Below are 18841 nucleotides of genomic sequence, written 5' to 3' on the forward strand. Positions count from 1 at the left end.
TATGTAGCTTATTACCCAGCGCACTATAGTGTGACTCTTTATGATCTGTAACTGGAACAATGTAGTATGCTGTGTCTTACTGAAGGGCTTGACAGATGAAGAACTTATATTTTGATTACTGTTACATGTTAATATATCTTGTCAGTGTGCTTGTGTTTGCTCTCTGTGAAGCAATGTTATTTTATTACTTTAAAATTCTGCCAATTCTGATTTGTCTGAATCTGCCCCCCAGGAGTTAAGTGGCATCCAGATGAGCATGGCGTCATTGGCTTCGACTGCAGAAATCGGAAGTGGTAAGCCTGCATGTACCTGAGAAGTTTTGTACATCACACAGCTTCTAGATTCTAGAAGTCATTAGTCTATTTGTCCAAGGAAGTGTGTAAGTCATCTTATATATATTCCTACTATCCCTGGTGTGAGGAGGTCAAAATTACATAAACAAAGGAAGACATTTCAAAAGTTAATTTTTAGATCTTGGCATCATCTGAAAGGTTTTTTTTAGCTGCAATTACATGTGAAGGTTTTGTGCCTTTGTAGCTCAACCGCTATTATTTGTAATGCACAATGAATGCAATTACAGCAGACGGACTAGATGTGGGAAATCGAAGACACTAATTGCATTCAATTTTTAAAGACACTCACACTCACAACTGACACTTTTCCAAAATGTACCTTTACTTTTTTTTGCACTAAAAAGAAAAAAAAAAGACACTTTGTTTATAATAGATGGTTTTTCCTAGTCCCTTTGGATTAAATTGAACTAGACAAGGTCCATAAATTAAAATATTTGACGCCCCTGCTTTAAGTGAACTCTGTCTCACAGGTACATTCAGGCCGCTACGTCTCCCAAGGATGTTGTGATCTTAGTTGATGTTAGTGGAAGTATGAAGGGGCTGAGGCTTACCATTGCCAGACAGACTGTTTCCTCCATATTAGACACACTGGGAGATGATGACTTCTTCAACATAATTGCTGTAAGTTAAAGTCGAAACAAACTATTTACTTCTTTAAATTAATGATTCTCACATTCCTGCGTAATCTCAGGCCCTCTCTGTTACTTTAATGAACACATTTTTAGATGTTTCTACAATGTTCTTGTATTCGGCATAACTGGAGCGCAGTCATCCATGAAAAACAAAGATTGGTTATTTAAATCTCTTCTGTTTAAATGGTTGTTATACTCCCACAGTATAATCAGGAGATCCACTATGTGGAGCCTTGTTTGAATGGTACGCTGGTCCGGGCCGACAGAACCAATAAAGACGTGAGTCCCTATTAAAACTAATGAATATATGTCTCGCAGCAGGTCGAATTCACGCAGCTAAAGTTGAAAAACTTCTTCTTCCACTTTTGTGGTTATGTGTCAGCATTTCCGTGAACATCTGGACAAGCTGTTTGCCAAAGGGATCGGACTGCTTGGTGAAGCTCTGACTGAAGCTTTCATGATCCTGAGTGATGTAAGTTCCAGTAAAAAAAAAACTGTGACTGACATTTAATGACAAATCTTTCAAACATCCTCTCAGTCTATACTCTAATAAATTAACTTATTACAAAGGAGGTGAAACAGCTTCTGATTTTCTGATTGCATTTTAATGTTGGATTATTAGCATTTGTAATTTTATTATAAAAAGTTTAATTCATTTATTGATTAATTTGACATAAAAATAATGAATTTTTGCACGTGCCCACATAAGACAAATGCTTCTTCGTTCTCATTTAATTCAAGTGCTCCATTTGACCCGAACACAAGGGAAACTTTCATTTTACAAGCCACATTTGTTTTCACTGTCAGAATGTGCTCCAAGTACAACACCGAGCTAATCATAAAAAGTAGCACACTCTAGTCAAATATATTCGAGCATTTGGGAGGTGTGCCGCCCATCGAAATGCTCCATTGCAATCCCCGTTCCACCCTCCAAACACAGACACATCTATTCTGAACTGTGATTAATGGCTCTAATTAACGTCAATGATTAATAACGTGTGATTGGAACACAAAGAAGATAAGGCCAGGAGCCACGCCGCACTGCTTTTATCTCCCTGTTTTCAGGCAAGCTTTGGCAGTGCTGCTGAAGCTGAGGGAGCGCAGCTTTTACCTCTGCATTTGTCAGATTAATTAAAGCTCTGCAATGAATATGGTAATCAGGTAGCCCGTAGCTTACCATCGAAATTCACTGTTACACCGCTGCACAGTGAATAAAGTCACAATGCATCCTATCATAGACCGAATCACAGAGAAACACTTTGCACTTGACAAGCTCTGCAGCATTTCTACCGAGGCCTGGTGAGATGGATGAGAGTAAAGCTGAGAAGCACACACACAAACTGCTTTACAAAGCTAGTGATATAAAAGTACCATAAAACAGCAAACACAAAAAACATTCTGCCAATACTAATTTATAATATATTTTCTAAAAAAAATAATATGGATTTAACTCTTTAACAGCAAGAGTTTAGAATTTATAAGAAAGAATGGATGCTTGTCAGAAAACAAGAGCAAGTCAACAGCCTGAAATGAGGAACAACCACAGCTGGAAAGGCATCCCGCAACATCTCAACTGAGCTTTCTGCTGGCATTTGTCAGAAAAGGCACAGGTCTAACTAATCAAAGTAAAAAATTGGTGTTCCTGATCATGTTTATACTGATTCACTGTCGCCACTCTCATGTTTTACTTTTGACAGTTTAAAAGATCTCCTGTCAGCAAAACACACGATGAACTAAAACCATTTTTTAACATTCAGATGTGGTGGATGATCACATTAGTCACTGCTTTCATTCTTTCCGTTTTCTAATATTAGATGAAACCTTACCCAAAGTTACCCAATCAGAAGAGTTTGCTGTATGTTTCTAACTAATTTTTAATACCTGCACCTGCCAAGGGTTTCATCCTTTTCCTTGTTTTTCCTGACACTGAGTCATGCTGACCTCACACATACAGCCACAGTCTCTGTTTGTTGTCCTCCAATGACAACAGAAATGAAAAGATGCATATTATATGTTAAGAACAGGTGTGCTCAGCAGGATTTGTCCTGTGATCTTGTCTCTTCACACTCCTGTGGTTCTTCACATTTACACTGCTACAAGTCAATAAGCCACTTAATTACTGCACTGCATCTTCTTGCATCTGAGTCAAGTGAGCCACATTTTTCAGGTTTATTTACTTCAACATAATGCTAGTTCTATTTATTTCATGTGTAAATAACATCATAGATATTGTTTGATTTTTCTGTTATGCTATGTTACTCTCATGCATTTCCCCCCTTGTACTTTAGTTCAATCAGACTGGTCGTGGCAGCGTGTGCAGTCAGGCCATAATGCTCGTCACTGATGGGGCAACTGAGATGTATGACGATGTTTTTGAAAAATACAACTGGCCAGAAAGAAAAGTGAGTCTTAACCGCTGTCTCTCTCTCCTTCTATTCGTCTCCATCACACTGTCTTTTCTGTCTAATTTTAAATTGTAAGCATCACAGTTTTTTGCTTGCACTGCAGTTTTCTTGCATCAAATGTACATTTTACATTATCCCAGCCGGAGCTCCGGTCTGATGTTTTGAGGAATTGGTTTCTTAATTCATTATCACTCGTGTAAAAATCGTTGTCAATATGATGTTTTTCAGTGTGTTGATGAATTACAGCTCAGGGAATAAAGCATGGGAAATTAATTATTTTCAAGGGCACTGCATGTACAAGCAGCTCAGGCTCAAAGGACTCTTACCCCTCTGCTGTGCTCTCCCCACACTTCTTCGTGGATTCAATACTGGGTTTAAAATCTTTTGTTGGTCTTTCTCAGTAAGACCTAAATGCAGTTAAAATGAAATGAACTGCTGTGCAGCTCACAGAGCCATAAAAACAACAGCTAAAGGGCTTTTGTTCAGTCCTGTGAAGCATATGTGTGGGGCTTTTGGCAGAGCACCGGGCAGTGTTTGGCAGGGCACCCCCCCTTCATCCTACCCACCCACCCCGCAAATACACCCTGAGGGCTGCTATATGGCAGCTTTTCAGTGTTTTCTATATGCTTTCTGCTTAGCAAAGCATCTGGAGCCAATGAGCCGTACAGGTCTGGCAAAGTGTCACGCAGCGTTCTTCAGAAGGACAGTTGTACATGCCCCCATGCCCAAACAATAACAAAGGAAAATTAATTTAATTTGAATACATAAACTCAAAAAAAAGATGAAAAAATTAAAATAAACTAAAAAGGATTGGCCTAAAAAAGAAAAGTGCAAAGACACACTTTCCTCCTGAGAATTTAAAAGAACATATAGCTTCCTCCTTCTCCAGAACCAGATAGAATCAGGACAGGAAGATGAAGCACTGAGGAGATACATCACTTTGCATGTTTTTTAATCCTTCTTTCTCAAAAACTCTTGTCATCTATGTGTCCTTTAAACAGGTCCGGTTATTCCCTTACCTGATTGGACGAGAGTCTGCATTTGCTGATAACCTTAAATGGATGGCTTGTGCCAACAAAGGTTGGAGACCTTTTGATAAACACTTTCCAAGACAGCTTCGTATCAGAGTGTCAAACAGGGTCTGATGCTGCGCTTGTGTGCAATAATATGATAGATTAAGGATTTTTGGGGTCTGTGTGGTTTGGACATGTATGTGTAGCTCTGTGTGTTTTGTGTGTGTGTGCACGCATATGCATGTGCTTGCTCAGACTCTTTCTGCCAAGAGGCAATGAAGTGGCACTCGGGAGGGTCAGAGGTCAATTTGCTCTAATCCCTCTTCCTGTCAGTGTCTTCCTCTTGGCTGCTCACTACTGATGGCTCCCTCGCGTCAACGCTCCAGATGAGTGCCCTCTGGAAGGGAAAGTCACAGCCAGGAAAACAGATCACAGAGGGATTGTGGAATGACAAGCCACAAACCTCCTTCCCATACAGGCCACTGCTGCGTTATAACCCAACATGTCTGATATAAAACATTGTCAGCAACAGCAGGAGGTGACACTCAGTTTAAACAGAAACACTGGCTCTGTGCAATCCAGCAGAGACATCAGCAGGAGGGCAGTAGTGTACTTTAACACAGTTTTGAGGTACTTTCTTTTGGTTTGGAACCATATTTGAATTAAAAGCTATTTTAGACTTAATTTTAATATAATCAGTAGAAGTTTTAAAACACACCAATAATAGTCAAATAACATGGAATATATACACAAAATATTTGAGAGATACTGTTTTGTGCAATCTTATACTTTGCTGACATTTCTGTTGACATCAGTGAAGACAGTGAGTTCAAAGCTGGGTCATTTTTCCTGGAAATGTTGAAATGTGACAGCTGGGTTCAGCCTCCCCATGACCCTGAATTTTATAAGTAGCTATTGAAATAATGGATGGATTGATGGATATATGTTGGGTTGTTAAGTCATTAAAAACTACACACGGTGGGTATTATGAGCTGATTTAAATGTGCAGCATGTTGAAATTGTATTAGCTTTAGGATTCAGAATTCTTTTTTTTTAGTGCACCACATCACCTTAATAAATCTAATAGAATTTATTAATTGTGTGAATAAAAACATGCAAAAACATATAATAGTTTAAAAAGTTTTAATGTAAAGTTTAAATTTAAAATATTATTTTTTGCATTCATAAATGGACTTAGACTGAAGACCATCCCCAGTGGTGTCCTTACATTTGATTTGTCTAAGGATGCTGAGGAGTTTACACACCAGCGATCTGTAATATCTTTTAAACTTATCTCTCCTCTTACCTAGATCATGTTAGCAAAGGTTGGATTTAGCCTCACACTAAAAGAGTAGGGCTAAATTGTTAGAAATTAAACGAATGGTAAAGGGTTGACAAACAAAGCCAAACACGCTGTGTGGGAGGAATGTGCTGCTGCAGTGAATGAAGTGGGGCAGAGGGAAAAACTGCAAAGTTTATCTCAGGCTTGGACGCACATATAACTCAAACACTCCCACATAACCATCAGGAAACTCGGTACCACTTTCTATCACAGCTCGGTAATAAAGGGGAAATAGTAGGGTAACAAAGCGGAAACAAGAGCGTAATAATATAGTAATTTCTAAGTTATTACTATGCAATTACTAAAGTAATAACTACATAATATCCAAGTACCAGCATGGTAGCAACAGTGGTTAGAGTTGAGTAATAGTACTCTGAAATTTATGTAACAGGATAATAAGGGCCCCAAAACTGGGGTAACAATGTGGACATATAGCTCTGTGATAAAGTGGTAATTGTAGGGTAACAAGAAAGAGATAAGGTGGTCATTTCTAAGTTATAACCACTCAATTAGCCAGGGTAGTTTCTGTGTAATAAGCAGGAAACAGAGCTGCAAAATGCAAAACTGCCTGTTTCTATTTAATAACATACGAATATCCCATTAAAGCAAACTTGTGTGTTTGTGAGGCTATTACCTGGAAATATCTTGGGTAGTTTCTGCATAATAAGCAGAAAACATAGCTGTAAAATGCAAACCAGCTTGTTTCTACTTAATAACATATTAATAGCCAGGTAATAGACTTTTAAAACACACTTAAAGAATAGTAATGACTACCAGGAAACACCTGTGGTGGTTTCTGTGTAATAAGCAGGAATTTAATACTATGGTCATGATAGTTGATTAAAAAAAGCATCAGGAAGTCTCTAATGCACTTATGCAAAATGTTAATAATTAAGTTTAAAAGAATAACACATATGAATACATTAGATACGGGAGTGTGAAGGACCCTCCCTAACGGCATAGTTTACACATAGATGCTCCGCTTAGTAAGCTGTGATTTTCTACATCGTGTTGTCTGTACTTAAGATGAAAATTCCTGTAGATCCATTTTATGAATGATTGTTCATTGATGCGTTTGGCGAACTTGGAGTTTTCACTTGTATTTTTTTTTTAACTTTACCTCAGTAAAGGAACTGTTGTTCCAACCACTAGATGTAAATTTTGCGTTTGATGTGTTAAATACTCCACATGTTGGGCTGTTCTTTAATGAGTTTATGGATCACATCCTTCCTCTTGCAGAAGTGTGTTTGCTGTGATTGTGGGTTAATGTGTGTGTGTGTGTGTGTGTGTGTGTGTGTGTGTGTGTGTGTGTGTGTGTGTGTGTCATTGCAGGATATTTTAGTCAGATCTCAACCTTAGCTGATGTTCAGGAAAACGTCATGAGATATCTTCATGTCATGAGCCGCCCAAAGGTTATCGATCATGAGCACGACACAGTGTGGACTGAGGCTTACGTGGACAGTGCTGTAAGTATATCTTAAGTATTGTACATTAATTAATATTACTGGTTCATTATTCAAGTATACAATAGTTTTCTGGTGTGAAAGCGTTGTTCATAAAATACCTGAGCATCAGAAATAAAGCAACAGATTTGTCGAACTGTCTGTTTCAGAGACATTTAAATGCTGTATCCTGTTGCTGTTCTACATGATATGAGGTTTTCATGCTGTGTTGTCCATCTCTTGTACTGTACAATGAGTATTCACATGTGTGGGTCTGCTCTCTCATCATTACTCCTCATGCTGCTGGAATGATTCCTCATTATGAGCTTCATTAATCTGCATGGATTTTTCCCCCCAGTGTGCATCTGTGTCCACAAAGTCGATGCAGAATATGCAGATTTTATTTCACTGATGATTCAATCCTTGTGTATCTCTTCTTCCCCATCAGCTTTCCCTGGCCCACAAGGTACGTCAGCAAAGTTTTCGTTTTCTTGTGCAAGAACTGGCCTTGTGCTGTGGATCTGGTTCTGAAGTAGGACCAGAAAAGGCATCATGGGCAGGATATAAAAAATTTTTTTATTCAGTATCAGCCAGTACAAGTCATATTATATGAAGCAGAAGTGACTTGAGAGGTTAAATACCTGCCCATTGTTTCTCGCCTTTCGACATCATGCTTCAGTCGGGGGGTTGCTCTGAGGGGCACAAACAGCAGAGGAGCATTTATTGTCTTTCTTTCCAATATGGAGGCAATAAGCATGCACACACTAAAACACACACACTCTCCCTCTCACACGCACATATACATTTACACACACATACAGAAAGGGTTGGGAGATTGTCCTCTGCAGTGTGTGCTCTTGTATCTCAGCCTCAGACACACCATTCATCATTCTGTGGATCATTGCACTTTATCTCCTAAAGCCCATAATAAAACTGACACTGGAGGAGAGACCAAGAAAGAAGGAAAGAAGGAAAGAAGGTAGAGAGCGAGAGCGATGGAGGTGTCCATTGCTGTACCTGTGTGCGTATGGTTGTAAGGACTAAAGCAGGCCAGTTTTCTCTTCCATTGTGTGCTGTGATGAATTTAAGGAGCCTCCATTCTTCATTTTGTCAAGCCAGCTTGTACACACAGCAGTTCACAGCTCGTTGGCTTCATATATACACGCACGCACACACGCACACACACACACACACACACACACACACACACACACACACACACACACACACACACACAACCTGAACATCAACCACGCTCATGCACAAACACGGACACAGGCATGCTCAGCTGTACCATTTCACAATGTGAGGGAAAGGCAGACCTATTTTAATGGTGCTCATGCGCTGATGTCAGCCTTCATCCTCCTGAGCACATGAGCCGCACATGGTTCAGGTCTGACAAGTTAAAGGCTTTAACCAGTCTCAGTTCATTTTACATGTAATTCTTCAGGACCGTTTGGATGCTACAGTTATATATTATGTGAAGGGAATAAATTCCGCCCCTGCCTTTCACATCAGTCTTGTGTTATGGGATCAATTTTTACACATTTAATAAATACATTAATAACACACTTATATGTAACTTAGGCTGTATCGTTATTACCAATTAACTACTTTATTGGGTGGTTCAGATTTATTATTTTTACATAATCTATATCATTAATATAATTTTGCAGGACTTTAGGTACTGATGATAAACAAAATGTGTCAACATAAACATAGGCAGCATGCTTTGTATGTAACTTGTCTTAAAATGTATCAAATGTGATGGTGAAGAAAGTTTAATGAAAGTTTTATGTTCTGTGGATGAATGCATTGTTGGCTCCTGTCAGTTTCAGAGCTTTTAATTAAAAAACGAAAAGTTATTTTAATTATGTTTGATTATCAGAGCCTATCTAGGGGAGAGAGTGTTTTTTTCAATACAATTTTTCTTCCCTTGCTTTATTATTATAAATAATAAAGTCCTCTTTTGCTTTTTTCTGTGTCTTTTTTTTTTTCAGTTGAACGACAAATCGGGCCCAACTTTGACAACTACAGTGGCCATGCCTGTCTTCAGCACAAAGAATGAAACTGTGAGTCAATTATAGCATTTATTAGCTAGTTACTAGGTGTTTTGATGATTAAATTTCACATAACGGCTGTGTGTCGCGTCTCTGTGGGTGAGATCAATCACTATATGTGGATGTGGGCGCAAAAACTCCCCTGATGTTCAAATCTTCTTTTTTAAAGAACAGCCAGTCAGAAGAAAGTTGTTTTAAAAATGATCAAGGGGTGCTCAAACTGCTTGTTTTAGGGTCATGGATAAACTTATAGGCTTTGTAAAGCTCTGGTATTGATAACTAAAGATTGTTTTTAATATGGAAATTTTGAAAAAGCTATTCTAATTGGTTTCAGGCATATAAATGTAGGGCTGATGAACATAATAGGTCCACTTTAAATCTATATGAATACAAGAAATTTGTCAAACTATGGCTTCTTTGGTGTAAAAATTCTGACAAAAAGACACTTTTGTATCTAAACTTTTGAAAAAAATGAACAATAAAGAGAAATTGAAATCAGAGTGCGAGCACCAGACCTTAGTATTTTTCTTTCTGACTTTATCTTCTGTATATACCTTAAAAACACCCCTGGTGGACTGAATTACCAAACTGACAAGGTGAAATGCCCCTTCTCTTTCATTTAAATTATGCAAAGCAAAGACTAAACTTACTTTTTCATACTTTAAACACCTTTTACTAGAGCAATGATATCCTCCCACTGCTGGGTGACTGAATATTAAACGCCGTTTTTATCTAAAGTTGTGTATGTGTTTTGAATCTTTTCATGCAGAAGAACCAGGGTATTCTGTTGGGGGTGGTAGGAACAGACATCCCTCTGCAGGAGCTGATGAAGCTCATCCCCAAACATATGGTACAATCAGCTGTCTTGGGCTAGATTAATGTATTCATATGCATATTTTCATTCTGCCTTAAGTATCTCATTTTCTGTCTCTAGTTAGGGATCCATGGATATGTATTTGCCATCACAAACAATGGCTACATCCTGATACATCCGGACCTCAGGCCTTTGGTAACTCACTTTCTTAGCATTATTTTTACACCTGAACATTCTCACAGCATTCCCTGACTTGACCCTATTTTTCCTTTTTTTCTTTTGTCCATGCTATTGTATGCATAACCAAAAATATGAACCTCCCACGAGGGTACGCAGAGACAAATGTGTTATCTGGTTAGGAGGCTACATGGGCTCGTATAGTCTGTAATCCCCACCTTTTCCTTTGATGTATGCATGCAGGGATAAAGGCCATTCATAGGGCTGGCTGGCCTGAGATTTCCCAGAGGTAACTTAACACTCGCTGGCAGAGATCACAGCCGCTCGCCCTGGCACCGTTGGTTCCTCGGGAGCTATGGCTGTGCTAGTGGATCTGTGTGTGCCAGTGTTAGTGCTATTCCTCTCTGTGCAACTGTGTGTGCGTGTGTGTGTTGGTCTGTGTTGGTTCTTTGTGTCTCTTTGTGGCTAAAACTGTGCTGTGGTCGTAGTCATTGACTTGTTGTTTCATGTGGATCGGGACTACATTCAGTAGCAAAGTTTGACATGTTAAAGTTTAATGCATCGATGTAGAGTTGTTTGAGCGTGGATTTTCTATCAATCATATTAATTATTTTTAATTTACCTGACAGTGTTCATTTCACAGTCGATTTGTTAAATAATTACTCAGCAAAACCTCAATAACTGCACTTGATAAATAAGAGTAGGTCTTAATTCTGAAAGTGCAACATGAAAGACAGATTACAGTGAAAAATAATGATTTCTAAATTGATCTATTTCCTTAATATCTGGCTCATGCATTTGAAAATTATGTCTTATGTGTATGTTTAACAGATGAATAAGGCTAGATAAGATGACATGTTTGAACCTAAGTTAAGCTATTAGTTCAAATAAAATAATATTACACTAAAAAGGTCACTAAGTTGTGCATGCTGTGTTCCTCTATGCAGTATCAGGAGGGTCAGAAGAGGAGGAAGCCCAACTACAGCAGTGTGGATCTCTCGGAGGTGGAATGGGAAGACAAAGATGGCATAGTATGTGCCAAAATTCATATCGTTTTAAGCCTTTATGTTTAGTAGAATATGAACCACTAAATGTGTTTGGATCTGCAATATTAAGCAAATCAGTGACTTCATTACACACTGTAATTACACATTTATTACTTTGTTCGGTAATGGCAAAGGCTTCTATTAGATCAAATTAGCATACGAATTGCCATGGTGGGATTGCTCAGTTTTCTGCAACACAGTGCAATTGCATTGAAATCCGGCTGGTAGTATGATCAGTGACCCAGCCTTGCCCTCTCTGCTTTATCTTCTAGTTACGCAATGCTATGGTGAACAGGAGGACAGGGACCTTCTCTATGGAGGTGAAGAAGACTGTGGATAGAGGGGTGAGGCTGCAGATAAAGACGCTTAGTGTCTCCATAACAAATGAGAATGTTCTCTTTGTTGTCTCTGAACTGAGGGAATGAATCTGTTATTCTTTCAGAGGCGTGTGCTAAAGATGCACAATGACTATTACTACACTGACATCAAAGGAACTCCATTCAGGTGGAAGAAAAGTTTTATTACATTCATGTCTCACTTCTACTCAAACGTTGACTGACTCAGGCTAATGTTCTTCTCGGTGCGTGCCTCTAGTGTCGGAGTAGCTCTCTCAAGAGGTCACGGAAAGTACTTCTTCAGAGGAAATGTGTCGCTCGAAGCAGGTACTCCACTCTTTGATTTACACTTTTAAGTCTGAATACTTCACAAATACATGAAGAAATGGCTTGTGAGGAAGATCTTACTACAGTATCCTGTAGTGAGTATCCTGAGAATGTGGCATTTACAGGAAATATATAAAACCTGGTTATTTATATCCATTTATACATGAGTTTTTGTACCAACACAACAAAGTAAGACGTTTACATCAGGAACACATAACCAAATTTCTCTAATGATAAAAATCCTTGCACATGTAAATTTACTCTGTGTTTCAGTCATTGCAGATCGGCATTGCTGAAGCGTTACTGACTTGTGTTTTTCAGGGCTCCGTGATCTGGAACAGCCAGATGTCGCCCTGGCAGACGAATGGTAACACAGGGGTTATGGGAGTGGGCATTCATGCGTTATGTAGGTTACCCCTTTGTGATCACCAGGGATCCTGAGGCCTGTGGTCTGACAGTGTGGCTCTTTTGGATGCAGGACCTACTGCAACATAGAGGAGGAGCATGAACATCGTCACCTGACCCAGATTCAAGCTATTAAACTCTTCATGACGGGCCGCAGACCGCACCTCAAATGTAAGACATAAAGTGACACATAAGCAAGTCATAGTACAAGCAGCCTATAATTTCTGAAATGTAATTATCCTATCAAGTGTGATCAAGACAAAAACATGTTGAATGAGATGGATATACAGTTAATCAGACCCATGTTATCCTCTGATGTTACAGGTGACAGAGAGCTGATCCAGGAGGTTTTATTTGATGCTGTGGTCACTGCTCCGCTCGAGGCCTATTGGACTGGATTGGCTCTCAACAAGTCAGAGTAAGAAACTTTAGGTACCTATTCCTGAGATATAGTTGTGAATAAAGCATTAATAATATGATTATCATTATATACCAAACTATCACAAGATTGCTTGTAATTCATCTGCACTCTTAAATGTCACTGTAAATGAAGGGTGAAGGGTTCCTACAGAAGCCCAGCAGGTTTGCTGGGTAAATACTGACATCTTTTGTTTTGTTTATTTATTAGGAAGGCACAGATTGTCTTCCTGGGGTCTGCTTTTAAAAACATAGATTAAAAAAAACATTGCATTCCACATAATTGAATACATTTAAACACATAAAGATTATGCTCAACACACATGTTGAATAAAAGAACATTAAAATAAGATTAGATTGTAGAAGTTAAAAAAAAGCCCCCCCAAACCTCAAAATTATGATATGCAATATGTTTCATTTTTTTAAATTATAAAACAATATGATTTATTTGATTTTAGTGTTCATTTAATCAGTCACAGGGGTATATATTACTGTGCATTTAAGAAAATTTGTGGTTGCCTCAGGGAGTTAAAAACAGCCATCTGGTGGCATGTGTACACGACGCTAAATTAAGTTTTAATTGACTATGCTGATATGATGGATTGCAAAACTTTCCATGTTGCAAGTAGGAGTGCAGCAATTATCCAGTCGCCATCTTTTACCAGCAAAGTCAGAAGTGCTGTTTGTGTTAGTGCCATATGCACAGAGGTGCTTCGATGTAGCTGAGGTTTGATCACTTTAATACTTTAGAAGCATTTACCCAAATATGAAGTTAATTATTACTAGTATTTATAAATCTCTGACACATTATGAAATTATTTAATTCTAAATAACATCTTTTGTTCAAATTATACATACCTTAAAAAGATATGCCTTGTAAGACTCAAATTAATACATCTGTATAATTCAGTTTTTGGCTGATATTGCTGAAGCTAATTCTTCATCAACTATTACACTGTTACAGGATATGATGCAACACTTTGAATTCTGGAATAATGTGTAAGATGTGTATGCATGTTTGCAACTGATGATAATTTCCTTTTGATAAAGCTGCTGAATATTTTTTGTCACAAATAAATAATTTTGCCAATAAAATATCAAACTAAGTGCATCAGAAGTCATATGTGAATAATTACATGGATAACTAAAAAGCAATCAAGTATGAACTTAATAAGAACATCCGTGTTAAGTTAACTCTTATGTAAAAATACCCAGTTTGTCAAATACTGTGTTCAAAGAGAAATTTAAATTACATGCTGCATTAAATCAATCACAAATGTTCAGGGAAAGTGTGTAAAATCAAAGCGCAGGTATATTTTTGTGGCATGCACTCACTGCTTTAAAATCAATCAACAGAAACTCAGACAAAGGAGTGGAGATTGCTTTTCTGGGAACACGTACGGGTCTTTCGAGAACCAACCTGTTTGTACCCGTTGATCAGCTCTCCAACAGGTGAGTGCCACCGCTCAACATTTCTCTAACCATTCAGCGTGAGGTGAGGCTGTGATTGTACTTGATGAATCTAATCCTTTGCTCTTCACCTCAGTTTCACTCTGCATGCTTCCTCAGAGATTTCCTGACAGCAGAGGACAAGGAGGGTGTGTTTAATGCTGATCACTTCCCTCTGTGGTACAAGAGAGCAGCAGAGCAGGTTCCCGGCACATTTGTCTACTCCATCCCCTTCAGCACAGGTATGCAGAACATTATGGAGTGTGAAATATCAGCTCTATGAGCCTGTACAAAAATGTACAAAACATGAATTTATCTCCACAATGCTGGTAAATTTTCCTGTATCTTCTAATATACAAGTTCATCTCAATGCAGCATTGCACACTGTACATTTTGCAAATTCATTTGGTTGCTGTAGGCATTAACTTGTCTTTCTACGTCTCTCTCTCTGTTATGGACTGTGGTTTTTACTGGTGGGATGCTCATCTCCCTCACAGCTTTCCTGCCATTAATGTGGCTCACGTGCTGTCTACTATCTGGAGGGTAGAGATCTCAGTTTCCTTCTCCGGGACATTTTCCCCCCTTTCCCCTGTTAATAATGACTGCATCCAGCCAGGCTTTGCCATCATAACCTGAAATGTTCTGTCACAGAACCCATTTCCAAATTATTATAGTCATCTGGCTGCAAAAAAGACCAGACTGAACTCCATTACTAGGTTTATTGTGCGGTTGCCGGGTAAAGGGTGCCATCTAGTGAACAGAAACTATAACTTGAGCTGTATTTATCTCCTTTTCTCCTCCAGCTTTAGAAAATAAAAGTGTGGTTTTGGCCAGCACAGCAATTCAGCTCCTCGATGACAGGAAATCTCCAATTGTTGCTGGTAATGAGTTTGAATATTCTGTCATATCTTTAGTTTCTAGCTGCACTTATGTCCAAGCTCACTTTTGCTTGGTCTTGCTCTCAGCTGTAGGGATCCAAATGAAGCTTGAATACTTTCAGAAGAAGTTCTGGACTGCCTGCAGACAGGTAACAACACACCAAGTGTCACAACAGTTTTTCATACAAAAGTGAGCCTCATGATTATGCATGAAACTAACCTGTCCTTTATATGCTCAGTGTACAGCTCTGGATGGAAAATGTAGCATTAGCTGCGATAATGAGGTAAGAAAGCTTCTTTATTCTGACTTGAGGAGTGCTGAAAGGTATTAGAAGAAAATATGACTATGATCTTTATATCCACATTTCAAACAGGACATCAACTGTTATCTCATTGACAACAATGGATTTATTCTTGTTACAGAAGAACAGTCTCAGGTACTGTGTGCAACTAAACTACATCAAAGGACCAGTTTTGGCTTGAAGAATGTATTTATTTTTAATAAAATACTCATCTTTTTAGATTTTGACCTTCCTTTGTCCAGGGTTAACATTTCTGTGAAAAGCACAAATTTAGATATAAATTTAAAAAACTAGCAAATTTTTCTATTACATATTTAGGCATAGAAATTTTCTTTATGATATTTATTCATTCAGTTCTTCCTTTAATGGCTTTCCATTGAGTCTTGAAATGCATTAGTGTCAAAAGGAAATATCAAAGTGGAAGAGTGAACTATGCATTTACCACTTTAGAAAATCCCAAAGACATTAAGTAACATCTGGTAATATAAGTGCTCTACATTGTGTGCATCAGAGCATTCACATAACCTTCAACTGCAGACCAAGAACAAATAGCTCCGGCTACACAACATTTAGCTGACCAGGGGCCTGTTCTTCGTACCTCGCTAAGTAAGTTAGCTGGATTAGATTGTTGACGATTTCGCGTGATCTTTGATCGTTCGGTTCCCCGAAGCTCATCCGGGACTTGCTGTCATAGCAACAGAGCCGTAAGCGTAAACCTGCTCGGGAGCAGGTTTACTTTATGTAAACAGGATTAGATCGCGGCCACGCAGGTATGTCCGCTTCATTTATACGAAAGCAACAGCGATATTTTTCCACTGTTTCACCATAAATAAATATTATCAATGTAACTAAAGATAATGCAGCACTTGATCCTTTTATTGATGTCACACAGATACATACAGGTCATTTCCTAAAAAAGGGAAATGAACTATTAACATTCTATTACATGTATGTGATTATTACAGATGTAATTCATATTTCAGAGTAGTAATTGTAAATTACTTCGTGTAATCAAGATGAGAGACCACGGCTATAAAAGCGAAGGTGGATTTGGGAAGCCTGTCGCAGCCATGTCCTGTCCGTATACGCGACCAACCCATTGCGGAAGGTGCAAGATTGATAAGGAGAGTCCTCAGAATTCAGCGTATATTACGGGATAGACAGGATCCTTTAGCTCAGCGCGACAGTGTGCTCATAGAGAGATATCGATATTCCCGTGAGGGTATTATTTACTTAACCAACTTGTTGACGAGGGGGTGCAGGACCACCACCTGTCTTTTTTTCCTCTGCCCTTTTCTTGGTTGCTGTTATGAACAAACTAACAGAGTATTACAGGCCAGTATTACCTTGCCAAGAGACGCAAAGCAATCTAAGAGATAAATATTACCATTCTGTAGAATACTCCTGTATTCCACTTTTACTTGTTCCCATGTTCTTGTGGGTCCTGTTGTGGCTCTAATGTGAAAGGGGATATAATATAACATATTATAATATAATATAATGCCATATGATATTGGACAATATAGTGTCATATGATAGATCTACCCTACCGCCTACTGGTGTTGGCCAGAGGGGCCGATGGCGCGATATGGCAGCCTGGCTACAACCGTAGCTGCCTCCACCAGTGTGTGAATGTGGGAGTGAATGAATAGTGGTATCGTAAAGCGCTTTGGGTGCCTTGGAAAGCGCTATATAAATCCAATCCATTATTATTATTATTATTAAATTACCTACGAGTTTGATTTGTCAGCAACTTTCTGCCAGCCCTCTCTCCTTGCTTTTGCAGCCTTTGCAGTGTTCTCTTGCGTTTTAATTAAACTCTGAAACTCCTGAAATCCCTCACTCATGAGTTCTTGCTCTGCTGCCGGAAAATACCGAGCACGCCCCTTGGACATTTTCGCCGACCAATCAGCGGGTTGCCGATCAATGTTTCTACTATCGATGCGTAGCCCCTTTTACGACACCCAGTGATGTCACATTCCTGCGTCCAGCTGTACTGATCGTCAACAGCAGGTGTGTTCGGGGAACCGGATTAGCGAGCTCACGGTTAGCGCGATGGTTTGGTCTTGGATGTGTCATTTGATCTTGGATGTAGTAAGCGACGTACGAAGAACAGGCCCCTGGTCTCAGTGGTTACCACCTCACTGTGGTAGACGCCATTTACATGCTGATGCCCTAAAAAGCCAGCTTGCATCTCATGTTTCTTTGTGAATGCTTAATGCTGCTTAAATAAAACACAATTAAACAAATTAAAATCCTTTTTTTCATGCTTTCTGGTGTGCTTTGACATCATTTCTCTCTCAGACAGGGCTTTTCTTTGGAGAGGTGGAAGGTGCTGTTATGAACAAACTGCTACAAATGGGATCCTTCAAAAGGTTTGAGACACAGTTAAACAACTGGTTGAGCTTTAACCTAATAAATTAAACTCAAAGGCTAAAAAGCATGCTGTTATATATGAGAATAAGGCACATTTAAGCAAGACTTTAAGCAGCTATCCCCTTCAACACGCCACACCAGTTTTGAACTCTGTTTGTGCGAACGGGCTCCTCTCCTTCACTGTTGTGAACGTCTATCAGAGAACAGTAAAGGCTGCCAAGCACTCCTATTTTTCTCAACTTATTGCTGCCAGCTCGCATAACCCTCGTGTATTCTATAACACTATAAATTGTGTACTTAATACAGAAGGCTATGTTCTTTTGCACTCTTCTCAGGTTATGTGCAATAAGTTTCTTAATTATTTTGTGGACAAGGTTGCTAGGTTGAGACCTCTGCTGATCTGGCATGCATGGTTCTTACTTTTCTACCAATTGTTTTACCTGTTTTAGTGAAACTGTGTTGAAATCTAAGCCGTGTGGCTCTCCAAATGATGTTGTTCCTCCCCGCTTTCTCAAAAAGGTATTTCCTACCATCGGACCACACATTCTGAACATACTAGTATACTATACAATACTAGTATTTTGTCTGGTCAAGTACCTTACGAATTTAAGCATGCAGTCATACATCCTTTACTTAAGAAACCAGGGTTAGACAGCTCAGTCATGTCAAATTTTAGACCCATCTCCAAGCTTCCCTTTCTGAGTAAGATCCTGGAAAGGATTGCTTATACTCAGTTGATGGACTATTTGAATGACTCTCAATTGTGTGAAATCTTTCAGTCCGGCTGTAAGCCCTTTTACAGTATGGAGACAGCCCTCGTAAAAGTTATGAATGACATTCTGATAACGACAGAGCGTGGTAAATATGCAGTGCTTGTCTTGTTGGACAAGACCGCTGCATTCGACACAGTGGATCACGATTTGCTGATCTCCCGCTTACAGCACTGTGCGGGAATTTCTGGTTCGGCACTTTTGTGGTTAAAATCTTATCTCTCAAACTGGACTTTTTGTGTTGTCTGTTTTGTTGAAGCCCCATGTCCCCATTCGTTCGCTTCGGTCAGCTGAGCAG

At 39.0% G+C, this 18841-nt stretch overlaps 1 protein-coding gene across 1 annotated transcript in view; it reads left to right on the top strand.

Annotated features, from left to right (window-relative positions):
• The window catches only part of cacna2d3 (calcium channel, voltage dependent, alpha2/delta subunit 3), a 36707-nt gene that overhangs the window by 14499 nt on the left and 3367 nt on the right, over positions 1 to 18841 (top strand). Inside the window, exons 9-33 of the mRNA XM_026167834.1 lie at positions 233 to 293; positions 824 to 974; positions 1190 to 1264; positions 1368 to 1457; positions 3274 to 3387; positions 4392 to 4470; positions 7078 to 7211; positions 7636 to 7653; positions 9188 to 9259; positions 10017 to 10097; positions 10182 to 10256; positions 11186 to 11269; positions 11557 to 11628; positions 11727 to 11788; positions 11879 to 11946; positions 12268 to 12313; positions 12425 to 12522; positions 12676 to 12769; positions 14125 to 14220; positions 14338 to 14459; positions 15021 to 15098; positions 15183 to 15244; positions 15335 to 15379; positions 15470 to 15532; positions 17702 to 17772. Coding sequence (XP_026023619.1) covers positions 233 to 293; positions 824 to 974; positions 1190 to 1264; positions 1368 to 1457; positions 3274 to 3387; positions 4392 to 4470; positions 7078 to 7211; positions 7636 to 7653; positions 9188 to 9259; positions 10017 to 10097; positions 10182 to 10256; positions 11186 to 11269; positions 11557 to 11628; positions 11727 to 11788; positions 11879 to 11946; positions 12268 to 12313; positions 12425 to 12522; positions 12676 to 12769; positions 14125 to 14220; positions 14338 to 14459; positions 15021 to 15098; positions 15183 to 15244; positions 15335 to 15379; positions 15470 to 15532; positions 17702 to 17772 — 2011 coding nt within the window. The remainder of the gene's footprint in view (positions 1 to 232; positions 294 to 823; positions 975 to 1189; positions 1265 to 1367; positions 1458 to 3273; positions 3388 to 4391; positions 4471 to 7077; positions 7212 to 7635; positions 7654 to 9187; positions 9260 to 10016; positions 10098 to 10181; positions 10257 to 11185; positions 11270 to 11556; positions 11629 to 11726; positions 11789 to 11878; positions 11947 to 12267; positions 12314 to 12424; positions 12523 to 12675; positions 12770 to 14124; positions 14221 to 14337; positions 14460 to 15020; positions 15099 to 15182; positions 15245 to 15334; positions 15380 to 15469; positions 15533 to 17701; positions 17773 to 18841) is intronic.

Source organism: Astatotilapia calliptera, chromosome 5 (assembly GCF_900246225.1).
Source record: "Astatotilapia calliptera chromosome 5, fAstCal1.2, whole genome shotgun sequence".
NCBI lineage: Eukaryota > Metazoa > Chordata > Actinopteri > Cichliformes > Cichlidae > Astatotilapia > Astatotilapia calliptera.